Source organism: Gorilla gorilla, chromosome 20 (genome assembly GCF_029281585.2).
Source record: "Gorilla gorilla gorilla isolate KB3781 chromosome 20, NHGRI_mGorGor1-v2.1_pri, whole genome shotgun sequence".
Lineage (NCBI taxonomy): Eukaryota > Metazoa > Chordata > Mammalia > Primates > Hominidae > Gorilla > Gorilla gorilla.
In genome coordinates, this window is record NC_073244.2 from 6058999 (window position 1) to 6074793 (window position 15795).

At 56.5% G+C, this 15795-nt stretch overlaps 1 protein-coding gene across 4 annotated transcripts; it reads right to left on the reverse strand.

The window, feature by feature from the left end:
- Positions 1-1576: 1576 nt before the first annotated feature.
- PLPP2 (phospholipid phosphatase 2) lies at positions 1577-12352 on the reverse strand. 4 transcript variants are annotated; one of them, XM_063701896.1, is made up of 7 exons: positions 11918-11990; positions 9631-9703; positions 8558-8709; positions 8013-8290; positions 3315-3372; positions 2603-2779; positions 1577-2071 (listed from the first exon to the last, which is right to left on the reverse strand). In XM_063701896.1, exons 2-7 carry the CDS (start codon positions 9701-9703, stop codon positions 1922-1924), a joined length of 888 nt encoding a protein of 295 aa, XP_063557966.1. In that variant the 5' UTR covers positions 11918-11990; the 3' UTR covers positions 1577-1921. The 4 variants fall into 4 exon arrangements, with proteins under 4 accessions (XP_063557966.1, XP_055226950.1, XP_030862229.1 ...); XM_055370975.2 differs by having other exon boundaries at positions 11877-11972; XM_031006369.2 differs by lacking the exon at positions 9631-9703 and having other exon boundaries at positions 11877-12352.
- Between the last annotated feature and the right edge of the window lie 3443 nt (positions 12353-15795).

Consider the following 15795-nt stretch of genomic DNA (forward strand, 5'->3'; position numbering starts at 1 on the left):
TGCATGCGTGGTCCAGCTGGGCAGCACAGAAACAGCGAGAGGCCACTGGCTCCGAAACCAAAGCTGGGCCCTTCTGGCTTTGGAGGACCCTCTGGGGATGGCTGTGGTCAGCACAGCTCTTTCCTTCTCTGCTCTCACAGCTGTGGTGCCGGTGGTCTTTGTGAAGCACGGAGACTCCCCCAGTCAAGGCCAATGGCTGGACTCAGCTGCGTCATCTCCCTCACCCCGAGCTTCCTCTGCTCCTCACTCTTCACTGGCCGTCCCAACACGGCCACCTGCCCCCCAGCAAACCACACGAGTCGTGTGCACTGTAGCTGCGTCCACAGACTTGCCCTCATCCCTCACTGCGGTCCTGGCTTTCAAGGCCATTGCACCTGGGAGGAGACTGAGGTGCTGGCTGGTGTCAGGGCCTCTGCGTCTTTCCCATTTGCTCCTGATCCAAGTGACTCTGTCCGCGGGGTCTGGCTGGGAACCTCTCCCCCATCCACTGCCAGAGGCTCACATTCTGAGCCCAGATACATCCTGGTAGTCTGCGTCCTGGGATACCTGAGCTCCTTGGCCCTGGGAAGCTTCAGTGTGACTTTCTTGGCCAGGAACCTGTCTGACACCTGCGTGGAGCCAAGTCCCTGACGTTTGAGCGAGAGTTCTGCAGTGTCTGGGTCACCTTCCTTCCCATCCGCCAAGGGCAGGTCTCCTCCATCTTGGCCCCTAGGTTGGGGCTCCCAGGCTGCATCTTTGCCCCCCGCCCTCCCCGCCCAGTGCTACATTACCCTCACCGTAGGCTCAGGCCTGATAGGAACACCCTGCAGGGGCCAGGGAATAAGATACTTAAGTTACCCACTTTAAAAACACAAATTTACCCTTTTTACTCTCCATTGAAAAAGTAAGCTCTGTATGTTCCGTATTCACTTCAGGGCAACCAGCCCCTGAATTCCCTGTTTCAGAAGTGTGGCCCCCAGGTGCACAGGGGTTGACATGAACAGAGGGGAGGGGTTCGGGCCAGAGAGACCAGCTTTGGGCCTAAAGGACACAGGGACTGGACAAACCTGTGGAGGGGTTCAGAAGGGGGCTGAGGCGCCGGCTCCAGGCTAAAATCCTGTGTGTGGTCCTTCAGGCCTGACAACGGGCTCTCCCGGCGGACCTCCCAGGGATACTGCCCTCCCCACCCGGACTCAGGCCCTGGGGGCGTCCAGCCACGTGCTCACTCACACCGCGCTCTCAGCCCAAGTGCCTCTGTTCAGAAGCCTCTACTAGGAACGTGGGGCAGGGGCCTCCCCGAGGGAGGCTGGGTCCTTCAACCTGCAGCAGCCTTTTGTTTAGGCCTCTCTCAGCAGTGAAATGACCCTCGTGTGTGCTGATCCACCTGACCCTTGACCCCAGCACTGTGCTGGGAGAAACGCAAGGGAGAAACGCAAGGGAGAAACGCAAGAAACGCAAGAAAGTTGGCTTCTGGCTTCTACCATGACAGCAGGTGAGTTTGCTTGATAGCTGAGCTGCGCTGAGCCCAGCAGGGGAGCCCTCGGATGTGAGAAACACAGTCCCAGAACGGCCATAAGGAACAGAGGCACTGAGACCGTTTGTCAAACAGGTGCCCTATTTTACTAAAAACCACATATACATTACATTTTACAAAACAGCAACTATCTGATCTCTCGGTCCCTTCCTTAACCCCATAAAAAGAAGGGAATATTTGGGGGCCAACGGGAACAGGTTCCCCTCCAAATGCTGAGGGCTACCCAGGCATCTCCAGACCCCTGGTCCAGTGCAGGGCAGGGGGCAGCGGAACCCGCTCACTGCTCCCATCAGCCCAGGGTTCCTGGAGCCCGTCCAGAGCCCTCAGTGCCTAACCAGGGCCGGAGGGACCACCTGGGTGGGCCTCAGCTGGACTCACAGCAGCTCCCTGCCTGGGCGGGGTCCGGCCTCAGGAGGAGGAGTGCGGGTATCCGTAGTGGTTGTGGTCAGCCTCGCCCAGGGTCAACGTCAGTGACAGGCTGGGCTTCCGTTCCAGCTCCTCCTCCTTCAGACAGTGCTGTGGGGGTCGGGCTTTGAAGAAGTCTGAGATGTAGCGGACCTGGTAGAGCGGAGAGTGGTGAGAATGGGCAGGGGGCTGTCCAGGTACCAGGGACATGGGCATGAGCAGGAGGGGGAGGAACAGGGTCCCAGGTGGGAGCGAGAGGCCTAGGTGGGAAATGAGAGGAGTAGTGCCTGGGGTGGGAAGAGAGCGCTCTTAGTGGAGGACCAGTGGGGAGCACTGAGGAGCTGACAGGCCCAGGGAAGAACTGCAGTAGGGCCAGGGGTCCAGAGAAGGACTGGGGTGCACGGAAAGGAGTCCTGTGCACTGGGGTGCAGGGGAGGACTTTGGGGGTAATGAAGAGGGTCCAGGTAAGGACTGGGGTTGGGGGAAGGGGTCCAGGGGAGGACTGGGGGGAAGGATGGGGTAAAGGGAAGGACTGGGGTTGGGGGAAGGGGTCCCAGGGAGGACTGACAGGGAGGAGGCCCAAGGAAGGACTCAGTGGGGCAAGGGTACCCAGGGCAGCACTAGGGTTGGCCGGGGAGTGGCCTCTGGACAACACAGGGGATAGAGTCAGGGTTAGAAGCTCACAGTGAGGGCAGCCACCAGTGCCCCCTGCAGGAGGCCAACAAGGACATCGCTCCAGTGGTGTTTGTAATCAGACACGCGGGTGTAGCCCACGTAGAGGGCAAAGGCCACCAGGAAGAACTGGACTGTGGGTCGCAGCAGCCGTGCCCACTTCCAACAGAGCCGTGCCTGCACATACAGCTGGAGTGGGGAGAGGACGTGTTAGCCTTGCACCTGCCAGGCGCGCCCCCTCCCCCTGCACAGACGTGTTAACCTGTGCACCTGCCAGGCGCTCCCCCTCCCCCTGCACAGACGTGTTAGCCTGTGCACCTGCCAGGCGCTCCCCCTCCCCCTGCACAGACGTGTTAGCCTTGCACCTGCCAGGCGCTCCCCCTCCCCCTGCACAGACATGTTAGCCTGTGCACCTGCCAGATGCTCCCCCTCCCCCTGCACAGACGTGTTAGCCTGTGCACCTGCCAGGCGCTCCCACTCCCACTGCACAGACGTGTTAGCCTTGCACCTGCCAGGCGCTCCCACTCCCACTGCACAGATGGCAGCACTGAGGCTGGAGGCAAACACTGGTCAGCCCAGGGCCTCCCGTTTTTATAAACAAATCAGTTAGCCCCCATCACCACCACTACCCACCCATTTTACAGCTGGAAAAACTGAGGTCCAGGGAAGGGAGGGACTTAGCCATGGTTCCCCCGAAAAGCAAGCCCGGGAGAAACAGACTCACCGCCAAGAACACCATGCAGTACATCCCAAAGGAAGAGTGTCCCGAGTAGAAAGACAACCTGAGGAAGGAGAAGGGGCAGGTGGCTCACTCAGTGCCTTCCAACCTCCCCCTTGTCCCCGCCCTGCCCACAGAAGGGAGGGTTCGACACGGAGGCTGCTGCTGTAAGATGCACTCAAATCCCAGTAGCAGAAACTGTTCCCTTTTTCTGTTCCAGTTATCTGATAATGGAATAAGAGTCTTTGACTGGGGCTGTGGCATGAGATGCCTCATCCGTGAAGACTCTGAGGCCTGAACCCAAAACCCAGGGCAGACAATCATGTCTGGCAAGCAGGCAACACCACAGTTTCGTTTTCACCATGTTTCTTTTCAGGATTTTCTCCCATCTGCGGAACTGAGGGAAGACTTATTTTTATATAAATTCAAGATTCGGTGAAGGACATCAAGAGAGACAGAAAATAGCAGAGCAAGAAACTTCAAAAGCAATTTTTAAAAATGGCAAAAAAGTCACAATCAACTTTTTTGGAACTAATCAAAAGCTTGCAGCCACCAGAAGACTTATCAAGATAAACCAGCTGAATCTCAGAACAAACAGCCTTGTGGCATTTTAACTCATCCTGGTCCCTCTCCCACTGCCTAGACTGGTGGTGGCCTGAGGATTCCAAGAACAGACTTTATTTGCAACTGTGGACGGGAGTATGGCTCAAGGGCTGGCCCTGATCTCACCTGACTGGACATTCTCCCAGTGCTGAGGTGCTACCTGGGGGACATTTGTAGGAAACATTCACAACAAATTTATTATTCTCTGCTGCCTGGGGCCACAGACAGCAGATGAGGCAAACAACAGACTAACCAAACAGGCCAGGGAATAAAATGCTCTGGGCGATGAGGGCCTGGAACGCAGACAGAGCTGGGCAGGAGCTCAGGAGAGGCCTGCGAGGGCCCGAAGCTAAGCTCTCACGTCTGGCCGCCTTCAGGCTCCGCACACACAGGAAGCAAAAGCTAAGGCAGAGTTGAAAATGTGTTTAACCGCGGAAGGGCTGACCCCACATGCACACAGACCCTTCTACAAACTCTGGGAGGGTTTTATGGGTTTTTTTGATTCCAGATGTTTAAGGAAATCTCTGTCCTATCACTTACCACTGGGCTAAAAGAATAGGAAGAAACGGCCACACGTGACAAAAAATACAGACTTTACAACCAGAAAAGTCATTAAACAAATAACTACTGCAACAAACAGCAAGAACAAACCCGGGAGAGGGCATAGGATCATATTTCCAGAGTTGCTACATTATAATATTCTAAACACCCAGTTTAAAACAAAGCAAAACAGGCCGGGGGTGCGGTGGCCCACTCCTGTAATCCCAGGACTTTGGGAGGCCGAGGCGGGCGGATCACGAGGTCAAGAGATCAAGACCATCCTGGCCCACACGGTGAAACGCCGTCTGTACCAAAAATACAAAAATTAGCTGGGTGTGGTGGCACATGCCTGTAGTCCCAGCTACTTGGGAGGCTGAGGCAGGAGATTTGCTTGAACTTGGGAGGTGGAGGTTGCAGTGAGCCGAGATCGCCACTGCACTCCAACCTGGCAACAGGGTGAGACTCTGTCTCAAAAAAAAAAAAAATTACAAGGCATGTAGAAAAACACAGGTGTGGCCAATACACAGGGAAAAAAATGTAATAATAGAAATTGTCCCTCAGGACACCCAGATGTTGGACTTACTAGACACTTTCTAAGAGAGGGCCTGACTTGAACTTCTGGGCTCCAGCGATCCTCCTGCCTCAGCCTCCCAAATAGCTGTGACAACAGTTGTGTGCCACCAAGCCTGGGTTCTAGACAAACACTTCTAGTTAGCCATTTAAAATATGTTCAAAGAAAAAAGTAAAAATAAATAAATAAATACTATGTTCAAAGAGCCAAAGAAATATGAGAACAATGTCTCACCAAACAGAGAATATCAATAAAGAGAAAGAAGTTATAAAAAGGAACCAAATAAAGATTTGGTTATCTGAAATGAAAAATCACTTGAGGGAGGCTCAATAGCAGGTCTGAGGAAGCAGAAGAAAAAAGACAATGAACTTGAAAATAGGTCAATTGGCCGGGCGCGGCGGCTCACACCTGTCATCCCAGCACTTTGGGAGGCAGAGACGGGCAGATCACAAAGGTCAGGAGTTCGAGACCAGCCTGGCCAACATGGCGAAACCCCGTCTCTACTAAAAATACAAAAATTAGCTGGGCGCAGAGGCACACGCCTGTAATCCCAGCTACTCGGGAGGCTGAGGCAGGAGAATTGCTTGAACCCAGGAAGCAGAGGTTGCAGTGAGCTGAGATTATGCCACTGCACTCCAGCCTGGGCGACAGAGCAAGACTCCAACTCAAAAAAACAAAGAAAATAGGTCAATTAAGATTATTTGGCCTGGCACGGTGGCTCAGCCTGTAATCCCAGCACTTTGGGAGGCCGAGGCGGGTGGATCACCTGAGGTCAGGAGTTCGAGGCCAGCCTAGCCAACATGGTGAAACCCCGTCTATACTTAATACAAAAAATTAGCTGGGCATAGTGGTACACACTTGTAATCCCAGTTACTCGGCAGGCTGAGGCAGAGAATCTCTTGAACCCGGGAGGCAGAGGTTACAGTGAGCCGAGATCGTGCCACTGCTCTCCAGCCTGGGGGACAAGAGAGAGACTTCGTTTCAAAGAAAAAAAAAAAGATTATTCGGCTGGGGCCAGGTGTGGTGGCTCACGCCTGCTACTCAGGAAGCTGAGGCAGGAGAATTGCTTAAACCGAGGAGGCAGAGGCTGTAGTGAGACGAGATCACGTCACCACACTCCAGCCTGGGCGACACAGTGAGACTCTTTCTCAAAAAAAAAAAAGAAAAGGAAAAAAAAAAGATTATTCAGCCTGGCCGAAAAAAAGAAAAAAAAAAAAGATTATTCAGCCTGGCCGGGCATGGTGGCTCACGCCTGTAATCCCAGCACTTTGGGAGGCCAGGGTGGGTGGATCACCTGAGATCAGGAGTTCGAGACCAGCCTGGCCAACATGATGAAACCCCATCTCTACTAAAAATACAAAAAGTTAGTCGGGCGTGGTGGTGCACGCCTGTAGTCCTAGCTACTCAGGAATCTGAGGTAGGAGAATCGCTTGAACCCAGGAGGCAGAGGTTGCAGTGAGCCAAGATCACACCACTGCACACTGCACTCCAGCCTGGGTGACAGAATAACATTCTGTCTCAAAAAATAAAATTAATAAAAGTAAATGAAAATACAAAAATTAGCCGGGCGTGGTGGCGCACACCTGTAATCCCAGCTACTGGGGAGGCTGATGCAGGAGAAGCACTTGAACCCAGGAGGTGGAGGTTGCAGTGAGCCAAGATTGCACCACTGCACTCCAGCCTGGGCCCAGACTCTGTCTCAAAAAAAAAAAAGAAAAAAAAAAAAGATTATTTACCCTGAACGGGCTCGGTGGCTCACACCTCTAATCCCAGCACTTTGGGAGGCTGAGGCGAGAGGATTGCTTGAGCCCAGGCATTCGAGACCAGCCTGGGCAACATGGTGAGACCCTATTTCTACAAAAAAATTTAAAAACCAGTCGGATTTGGTGGTGGGAGGATGGTTTGAGCCCAGGAGTTCAAGTCCTGGGCAAGATAGCAAGACCCCCATCTCTAAAAGAAAAAAAAAATTAAAAGCAAAACAAACAAACAAAAAAAGACAGTAATGAGGAACTGAAAAAAGAAGATATAACCTAAGCAAACCTCAACAAAATGACAGAGGTCCTTCCTTATCAGTAATTACATTGAATATAAATAAACACTCCAATTAAAAGTCAAAGTTTCATTAAATGCCTTAATTCAATAAAAAGATTAATATATAATTAAAAAAACAAAAAAAAAAAGTCAGAGATCTGGCTGGATGTGGTGCCATACACCTGTAATCCCAGCACTTTAGGAGGCCAAAGTGGGCGGATCACTTGAGCTCAGGAGTTCAAGACCAGCCTGGGCAATATGGCAAAACCCCGTTTCTACCAAAAAAAAAAATAAACAGTAGCTGGATGTGGTGGCACGTGCCTGTAGTCCTAGTTACTCGGGAGGCTCAGGTGGGAAGATGGCTTGAGCCTGGGAGTCCGAGGCTGCAGTGAGCTCAGATCATTGCACTCCAGCCTGGGTGACAGAGTGAGCCTCTGTCTCAAAAAAAATCAGAGATTGGACAATACATTAAGAAACATGGCCCAATTTCATGCTAGGTATAAGACACTTACTTTACAGTCAGAGACATAAACAGGTTGAAAGTCCAAGAATGGAAAAAAAAAATATTCCATGCAAACAATAACAAAAAGAGAACCAGAATAGCTATATTAATATCAGACAAAACAGACATCAAGACAAAAATTGTTGAGACAAAACTCATATATCTCATTCTATGATGATGAAATGGTCAATCTTTCAAACATATATAACAATTACAAAGGTAAATGTACTAAACAACAGAACCCCAAAATAATTAAAGCAAAAACTGACAGAATGTTACAACATGGATGAACTTCAAAAACGTATATACAAGAATGGACTAACTTATACAAAAATTAGCCGGGCGTGGTGGCGCACTCCTGTAGTCTCAGCTGCCTGCTGGCTCTTCGTGATTTGGCTCCAGGGCCTTCTTCAGCTCCCATTCCCCACAAGAGTGAAGGCTGCTGGTCCACACCCACCTGGCCTCGGTGACATCAGCAGGGTTTCCCCTGCACACCTTCTCCAGCTGCACATAGACCGAGCAGTTGACCCGGCTCCAGTCGGGGTCGCAGACGGCTAGGAAGTTGGGCCTCAGACGCCCAATCATGTACTTGGCCAGGTCTGTCAGAGACTGGCTCACGGCAGCCCCAAACAGGAAGGTCCCCAGCACCTTGTATACAGCAGCCACGTAGTTGTTGAAGTCCGAGCGAGAATAGAGCCGGTCTGTGTACACCAGGTAGGCTTCCCCGGCCGAGACCTGCAAGAGCAACCGCGGAACCACTGGGGGTCTCGGTCGGCCTAGGGGCCCTCACTCCTCCGCACGGGCCTCCCCAAGGCTGCTGGAGAGCTGGGGACTCTAAAGGGGGCCCTATTACCCACAGGCACCACTCAGGGCAAGGCTGTGTCCCCCGGCCCCACACAGACCTCCAGGGCAGGGCTGTGCCACCCCCCATCAGGCCCCCAGGGTAAAGCTGTGCCCCACCCCATCCCCCTACCCAGTCCCTCTGAGCCCCTCCTGCCTTACAAGGACGATGGTGGCCGTGGTGGTGACCCCAGCCATGAGCCCGTGGGTGATGGTATCTGGACGGTAGGGGTACCGGATGGAGTCATCCCCGCAGTAAAATCCTCGCTTGTACGGGGCGTTCACCAGCGTCAGGATAGCGAAGGGCAGGGAGGCTGGTGGGGAAGAAAAGCCTGGGAGCTGTGAGGTTCTCTCACCAGCTGGGCCTTGGGGCCCCACACACCTGCCTTGGGGCCCCACACACCTGCCTTGGCCTGGAGGCCTCCCACCTCTACTCTCACCAGACAGCAAGGAAGAGCTTTTTTCACAGCCCAAATAACACTCCCTTTCCCATCCCCCTCAGACAAACACAAACTCCTCAGGCGCTCTGCCCCTCACACCCTGGCAGCCTCCTTTCTGCTCCTCGAACTAACTCAGCAAACACCCACCTTTGCACAGCCACTTCTCTCTGCCCAAAATATCTTTTATTTTTTAATTTTTAAAAGTAGAGACAGGGGTCTCATGTTGACCAGGCTGGTCACAAACTCCTGGGCTGCAGGGATCCTCCAGCATCAGCCTCCCAAAGTGCTGAGATTACAGGTGTGAGCCAACGTGCCAGGCCCCAAAGTATCTGTAATTTATGTGCCGGGCCCCAAAGTAGCTCTGAGTAACCTCCACTCTCATCTCCCCTGCTGACTGTCCATGCCAGCGTCCCTCTCACAGAAGGAAAGATCTGCTCTTTTTCCCTCTTCCATATGCAAATCCCATGTGGAATGAGGCAGTCACGTGTGGGACACTGGAATTGATTTCCCCCCATCCACCCACCGGCACCAGGAAGGGCCTACCGTATTCAGGGCAGAGTCCCTGGAGCCTCCTCAGGGCCTGGCCAGGGCAGATGTTTAATAAACATCGGTTAAAATAAGGCAGGACTTATTTTAACCTAAGAGCAGGCCAGAGAAGTCAGGAAGAAGCGAAGGAAGGGCACAGCTGAGACGCCTTCGCTCACGCACTTGCCCCTTCATCGACCAGCCACGTGGTGACCAGGACAGACCCAGCCCTGGCCTCAGGGATCAAAGACACATTCAGGAGCCACTTACGGAAGGTGCTGCCATGGCACTGGGGCTCCTGGGGCCCTGCTGAGCTGAGGGTGGCCAGGGAAGCAGGAGTCATCTACGGAGAACGGGGCAGAGGGCAGGTGCACAACAAAAGCCCGGGTCGGCTAGCCCAGAGACAAACCAAGGCAGGGCATCCTTTGGCCCAGCAGGGCAGGTACAAAAGGGTGTGGCTTTTCTAAGTTCTGAATGTCAGCGGAGGGGCAGGGAGCCCCACACTCCTCCCGACATGCTAACTCCAAGGACCCTAGGACACTGTACACCTTCCATGCTGGCTTAAGTCTGGGGAAATAATCTGGTGAAGAAAACAGAGGTCTGCCTCACAGAGCAAGAAAGGTGAGGGAATGCAGAATAGAATGGGCAGGCCCGGCGTGGTGGCTCACACCTGTAATCCCAGCACTTTGGGAGGCCGAGGCGGGCGGATCACGAGGTCAGGAGATCGAGACCATCCTGGCCAACATGGTGAAACCCCATCTCTACTAAAAATACAAAAATTATCTGGGTGTGGCGGTGTCCCAGCTCCTCGGGAGGCTGAGGCAGGAGAATCGTTTGAACTCAGGAGGCGGAGGTTGCAGTGAGCCGAGGTTGCACCACTGCACTCCAGCCTGGCGACAGGGCGAGACTCCGTCTCAAGAAAAAAAAAAGGGCAACGCCAGGGCCTGGAGGCAGGGCAGGACCGCGGAGAGGGCGGGACGTAAGAACCTGCCTTCTGCTCCCACACAGGAGGGGCTGGAGCTGCTGTGAAGGGAGGGGCCTTGGAGGAGGCTCCTGCAGTTGCCGGCCGGGTGGAAAGTCAGGGTTACAAGATGCCGAGAAGGGAGTGCAGCCCCTGCCCACAGCTCTTGTCGGGCGGAGGCTCACACAGGTTAGCCTCCGTGTCCGACCTCCCTGCCCCAGCAACTCCAACTAGAGACTCAGGCAGCCCCATAACGACAGGCGCCGGGCTTCCCTCGGCCTAGAAAGCTCTCCCTGGGGTCCCCAAAACAGACACCTTCTCTTCATTTAGCCCCCGGGAGCCTTCCCGCCCTCACACTGCCCTCATGCCAGCATCTGCAACCTCAGTGTTGACTGAACTGTGGTGTGCGCAAGCTTCCAGCATGGAGGTGCACTCGGCCTGGCCACCACCCCTGGCACACAGCAGCAACAGCCAACCCCATCTCGGCTGTACCTCCCGCTGCTGTGTGACCTCCGGCAGGTGACTCAGCACCTCCCTCACAGGCTGTTGTAAGGGAAATGTTTGTTATTTGCATGTTGCTTAGTTCCTGGCATACAGAAAGTGCCACCTAAATGTTTAAATAAATAACACCACAGGTGCTCAGGAAATGGTACCCAAGGCTGGCAGACACCCACAGGGACTTCTTGCTGTCACCTGGCCCACCCTGAAAAAGGGTCTCCTTCGGGAGGTAAGAGGACTTGGCCTCTGCTGTGAGATGGCAGAGAAGCAGGAAACACGTTGGGGAGGAGGGCACCCCCCAGAGATAGAATTCCAGGGCCATTGTCTATGCAGCCACAGAGCAAACACTCGGCCTTTGTTCCTGGGACCCTGCGGGAGGGGGGCCTCGGGATGCCCCTTCTGCCAGTGTGGCCCGCAAACCCGCCGGACAGGTTTGGTTCTCCTGGCCTCCCGGCCCCCCGCCACCCCGTTCACCCGAAGCCTGGGACCCAGCCTTTATCTCCGGTATCTCCCCCGCCCGAGCCAGGAGGGCGGCTGGACCTCCCCGCACGTCCACGGGTTCGAATCCTGCCGACGCACTGGGTGCCAGGACCGAGGGTCAGCCCTCTCCGCGCGCACCGGGAGCGCCCACCCCAGGGGCGGAGGGGCGGACGTCCTTGACGGGGTAACCCGCGGCCGCCCCCACCTCCCGGGCCCGCCCGGGCCGCCGCCCGCGTGAATCACCTCCCAGGCCAGGCGGGGCGGGAGGGGAGGCGCGCGCGCGGCCCCTCCGCACAGACTTCCTGCTGCCGGGGCGGGGGATGCTGGCCCCGGCTCCCCGGGCCTTTCGCGACCCCCATCCCCCTGGGCCTGGGACGCGGGGACCCCCGGGCCTGGGAGGGCGCGCGCAGTGCGGGGCGCGGAGGGAGGTCTGGTCCTCACGCGAGGTCCCCGCCTCCAGGGTCCTCGGAGGGACGAGGGCGTGCAGCCTCCGCGTTCCCCTGCAAACTTGCGCGCAGCCGAGGGCGTGTCCGTCCCGGGAGGGTCCCCCCCACACCCGGGTCCCCGCGGCTCTTACCGACCAGTAAGCACAGCACGTCGAGCAGCACGAAGACCCACCTCCGCTGCATGGTCCCCGCGACCCCCGACGCCGGTCCCAGCGCGTCCCGTCGCGTCCCGGCCCGGCCGCGGAGTCACGTGGCGCGGAGCCCGCCCCGCGCGGAGAGGAGGGGAGGGGCGGGAAGGGGAGGAGTGGGGAGGGGAGGGGCGAGGAGGGGAGGAGGGGAGGGGCGGGTAGGGGAGGGCACGAGGGGAGAGGAGAGGAGGGGAGGCGAGGGGCGGGGAGGGGGGAGGGGGGAGGGGAGGGCACCAAGGGAGGAGGGAGGAGGGGGGAGGGGAGGGGAGGAGGGGGGAGGAGAGGGGAGGGGGGACGGCGGCGGGCGGGGAGGGGAGCGGCGGGCGGGGAGGGGAGCGGACTCTGCCCCCGCCTGCCCGCGGCGCCGAAAGGAGCGGGTGGGGCGAGCGTGCGGGCGCCACGGGGACCTCGTCCGCCCGGAGTCCCGGCCCCGACCCGGGCTGTGCGGGTCTCCGAGCGGCGTGAGGTCCTCAGAGGCTGGAGGTTCCCCGCGGGTCGGGCCGGCGGAGCCCCGGGCGGGGACGTGGAGAAGGAAGACGAGCAGCGGCGGGACCGGCCCCGCAGGACGGTTCCCGACTTCCCTCCTCAGGGAATGGCAGCCGCGCTGTGCACCTTGAAACTCCGAAAGCAGGAGGCACCTTAAAGTGGAAGGGGCGACGAGGCTTCATTTCAGAGGAGTTTCTTTTCTCCTAATACTCAAAATCCTGGCGCGTCCTTCGATCCCTGGCACGCTAGAAGCTCAAGTTCCTCGGCACCCACCTTGCGACGGCGTAGGGTGTCCAGGCGCACCCCTGTGCCCAGGCACCGTTCCTATTAGCGCACTTGCTGTCCCGTTTCACGGAAGAGCACGAGGGCGCCAGGAGCTGGGAACCCCATGAAATGGCGCCGGGGTCTGTGCCCCCACCAGGTCGTGGGCAGCCCTGAGCTGAGGGTGCCTGGGGATTGAGGGCACCTGAGCCAGGGAAACCGAGGCCCAAGGGACCCACACTGGGTCCTTTCGGCTGGGACCATCCGGGAGGCCTCAGGAGTGTCAGACCCACGTTTCCGGAGTCCAGCCTTGACCTCTGCCACTCACAGTCACTTAAATGGGAAGTGGCAGGCCTGGGATCAGAAACAAGGCTGCTGGGCCCCAGATCCGCTGCCACCCTGAACCTCCTCTAAAACCTGTTCAGCACCCCCATCAGCCCCCTGCCCCAGCAACACCAAAACAGGGTGCGTCTCAGCAACTGGACTTCAACTGGGAGCTCCTCGACCCTGCTTCCTGGATGGTCAGACACCTGCACATGGGGCAGGGGGGGCATCATGAGGGAACTCCAAGGGCAAGGGGCTCCTGGGAGACAGCAAAGGCACCCAGAGTGGTGCTGGGTGGGAAGACGGTGCAAGCTGACCTGTGGCCCTTCTCCAAGGGCAGGGTTGAGGTGCTCCCTTGCTGCACTCATGGTGGGGTGGGGGGCTCTAGCTCCCGTCGGAATTAGGATTGTGAGGGTTCTGGTGCCTAGCATCAGTGCTACATAAATGTAGGGTTCAGCGTCACTACTGCGCTTTCCCCCACACTTCAACCTGTCTGCAAATGAGTGACCACTGCTGTCAGTGTAGTCTTGACAGCCAACGCACATTTTCTGCTAAGATGGAGAGGGTGCAACATCTACTGGAGTCAAGGAAAGGCAGGGTTCTTCATTGAGCACCTACTGTGTGCTGGGAAGCAAGGGAGAGGTCACTTGGAGGGGCTTGCCAAAGTGGGAGCAGGGGGAAGACAGTGGGGGCTGTGGGATTGGGCCAAGCCAAGAGGGAGAGACCCAGGAGAGGGGTGGAGGTAGACCTGGGAGGATAGAGGGCGGAGGTGAGGCTGCAGGCTGTTCCCCCTTCCATCCTTCCCCTTGGGTCAGGATTTCGGTCAGCCCTTAAAATCCCTGGGCAGGATAAGGATTAAAATCTGGTGGGGAAAGCAAGAATTAGGATTAGGGTCAGGATTGGGGTCGTCTCCTACATATGCTGACTGCAGTCCACCACACTTCAAGGAACTTCTTGTCACGGCTTTCATAGCTGGATCTGCTGCTGCCCCCAGCTGCCTGGTCCTCCCTTACAGGAAGAACTGGAGGCCAGGCCTCAGTGGCTTTCTCCTTCACCTGCAAATAGCAGAGCTGGAAGCGGGTGGTGGTACATGTCCCCAGGCTGGGTCCCCTAGAGACAAGCAACCCCTGGGGGCCAGGTCGCCACTCGCAGGCAAGCAAGCTCACGGCTTCAGCAGCTGCAGCTCCCGCCTCTTGCCCAGCACTGGCTCTGCCACCTTGGTGCCTCATCGCAACCTGGATGGCTCCGGGCCTGTTTCCAAATGGACTCTATGGAGACTAAGACACCTGTGAAGTGGGCAGAAGGGAGCCTGGCACACAGTAGGTGCCACCTAAGTGCAGCCAGCCACTATACCTGCCCTTGCTTTCTGTGCTTCTCTGGGACTTGAGAGGTGAAGTAACTTGCCCAAAGTCAAAACGGGAGTTGTCTCCCAGGTTTCTGGCACGGGGCTCTTGGAGTCGAACAGGTGCCCGTCAGTGGGTTTGACGTGCAGGCAGTGGGCAGGGAAGGCTGAGGGGGTGGATGGTTTGGAGAGACATCTAAGGTATCCCTCAGTCTCTGTCTGCATAAAGGCGGCAAGACAGCAGCTACCACCTGGGATTGTAGAGAAGATTAAATAGTTTGTGAAATGCTTGACCCAAGGCCAAACATTAGGAAACATCATTTGAGGGTTAATTGAACAAAATACAGTGTGGGTAGGTATCATGTGTTTGCTGGGTCAAGATGTAGAAGGTACTTCTTCCTGGCGTCAAGATTTAAAAGGGTTGGAAACTGCTGCCTTCAAATTCACAATCCAGGACCCATGAATTCAAAATTCCCCTCGGACTTTGCAATCCTTGGAGTGCCTCTTAATTTAGTGTAACCTTACAGTCAGTCAGGGACAGGGTAACCCTCCGGGTTTCAGCACCGCGAGTCTGCTGTGCTCTGTCTGTGAGGAAGTCTTCACTGGGTCACAGCAAAGAAAAACACACAGCAGTAGTGCTGGACGCGGTCGCCAGAGCCCCTCGTGCAGACAACCCGGGATGTGGCCCCCCTGCCAGAGCCCCTCGTGCAGACAACCTGTAACGCACAGCCCCTCCCACCATCTCAGTCTGTGCGTTCGTTCACTGTCCCCGTCTCCTCCCACAAGCTCCAGGAAAGTGGGAGCTGGCACACAGTGGGTGCGCAAGCCGTGCTTACTGGGATGCCCGGAGCCTGAGGTCACCAGGGAGCTGACAGCTGCAGGGAGCTCTCCCTGGGTCACAGCAAGGCAAGACACACAAGCAACAGTGGAGGGCAACAGTGCGTTCTCAAAGGGAGAGTTGGTTTCCGCCTGCTTCTCGTACAAAACGAGGGGCAGAGATGGCAGGGGCCACCCTGCGAAACACTCGATTAAATCCCCATTCACAAACCTTCCTGATGCATGGAAGCTCTATCCCTGCCCCCCAAACCAGCATCTGGTGAAGGCAAGGAGAGTCACCTGGAAGACCTCAAATCTTTGCAGGTCTGCAAAGCTGCTGAGCACCCACAGACCCCAAGGACCTGGTTCCGACTCAAGGAAGAACAAGGACGGTGGTGGCGGAGGGGCTCCAGAGAACTCGTAATGCCTCTGGTGAGGCCACCGCCGTCCTGCATCTCTTGATGTGACTGGTGACAGCCCACCAGGGCGGGGAACCAGTTCCCTTCCCAAGTGCTCACCAGGGGCCGCGTTTTCGACTCTCCCTGCACAGGCCGTGGGTCGTGGCTCCGGGTGAGTGGAAACATTTGCCCCGCAGCGACCACCACCCCTCCCTCCCCGACCTCAAGCCACAGG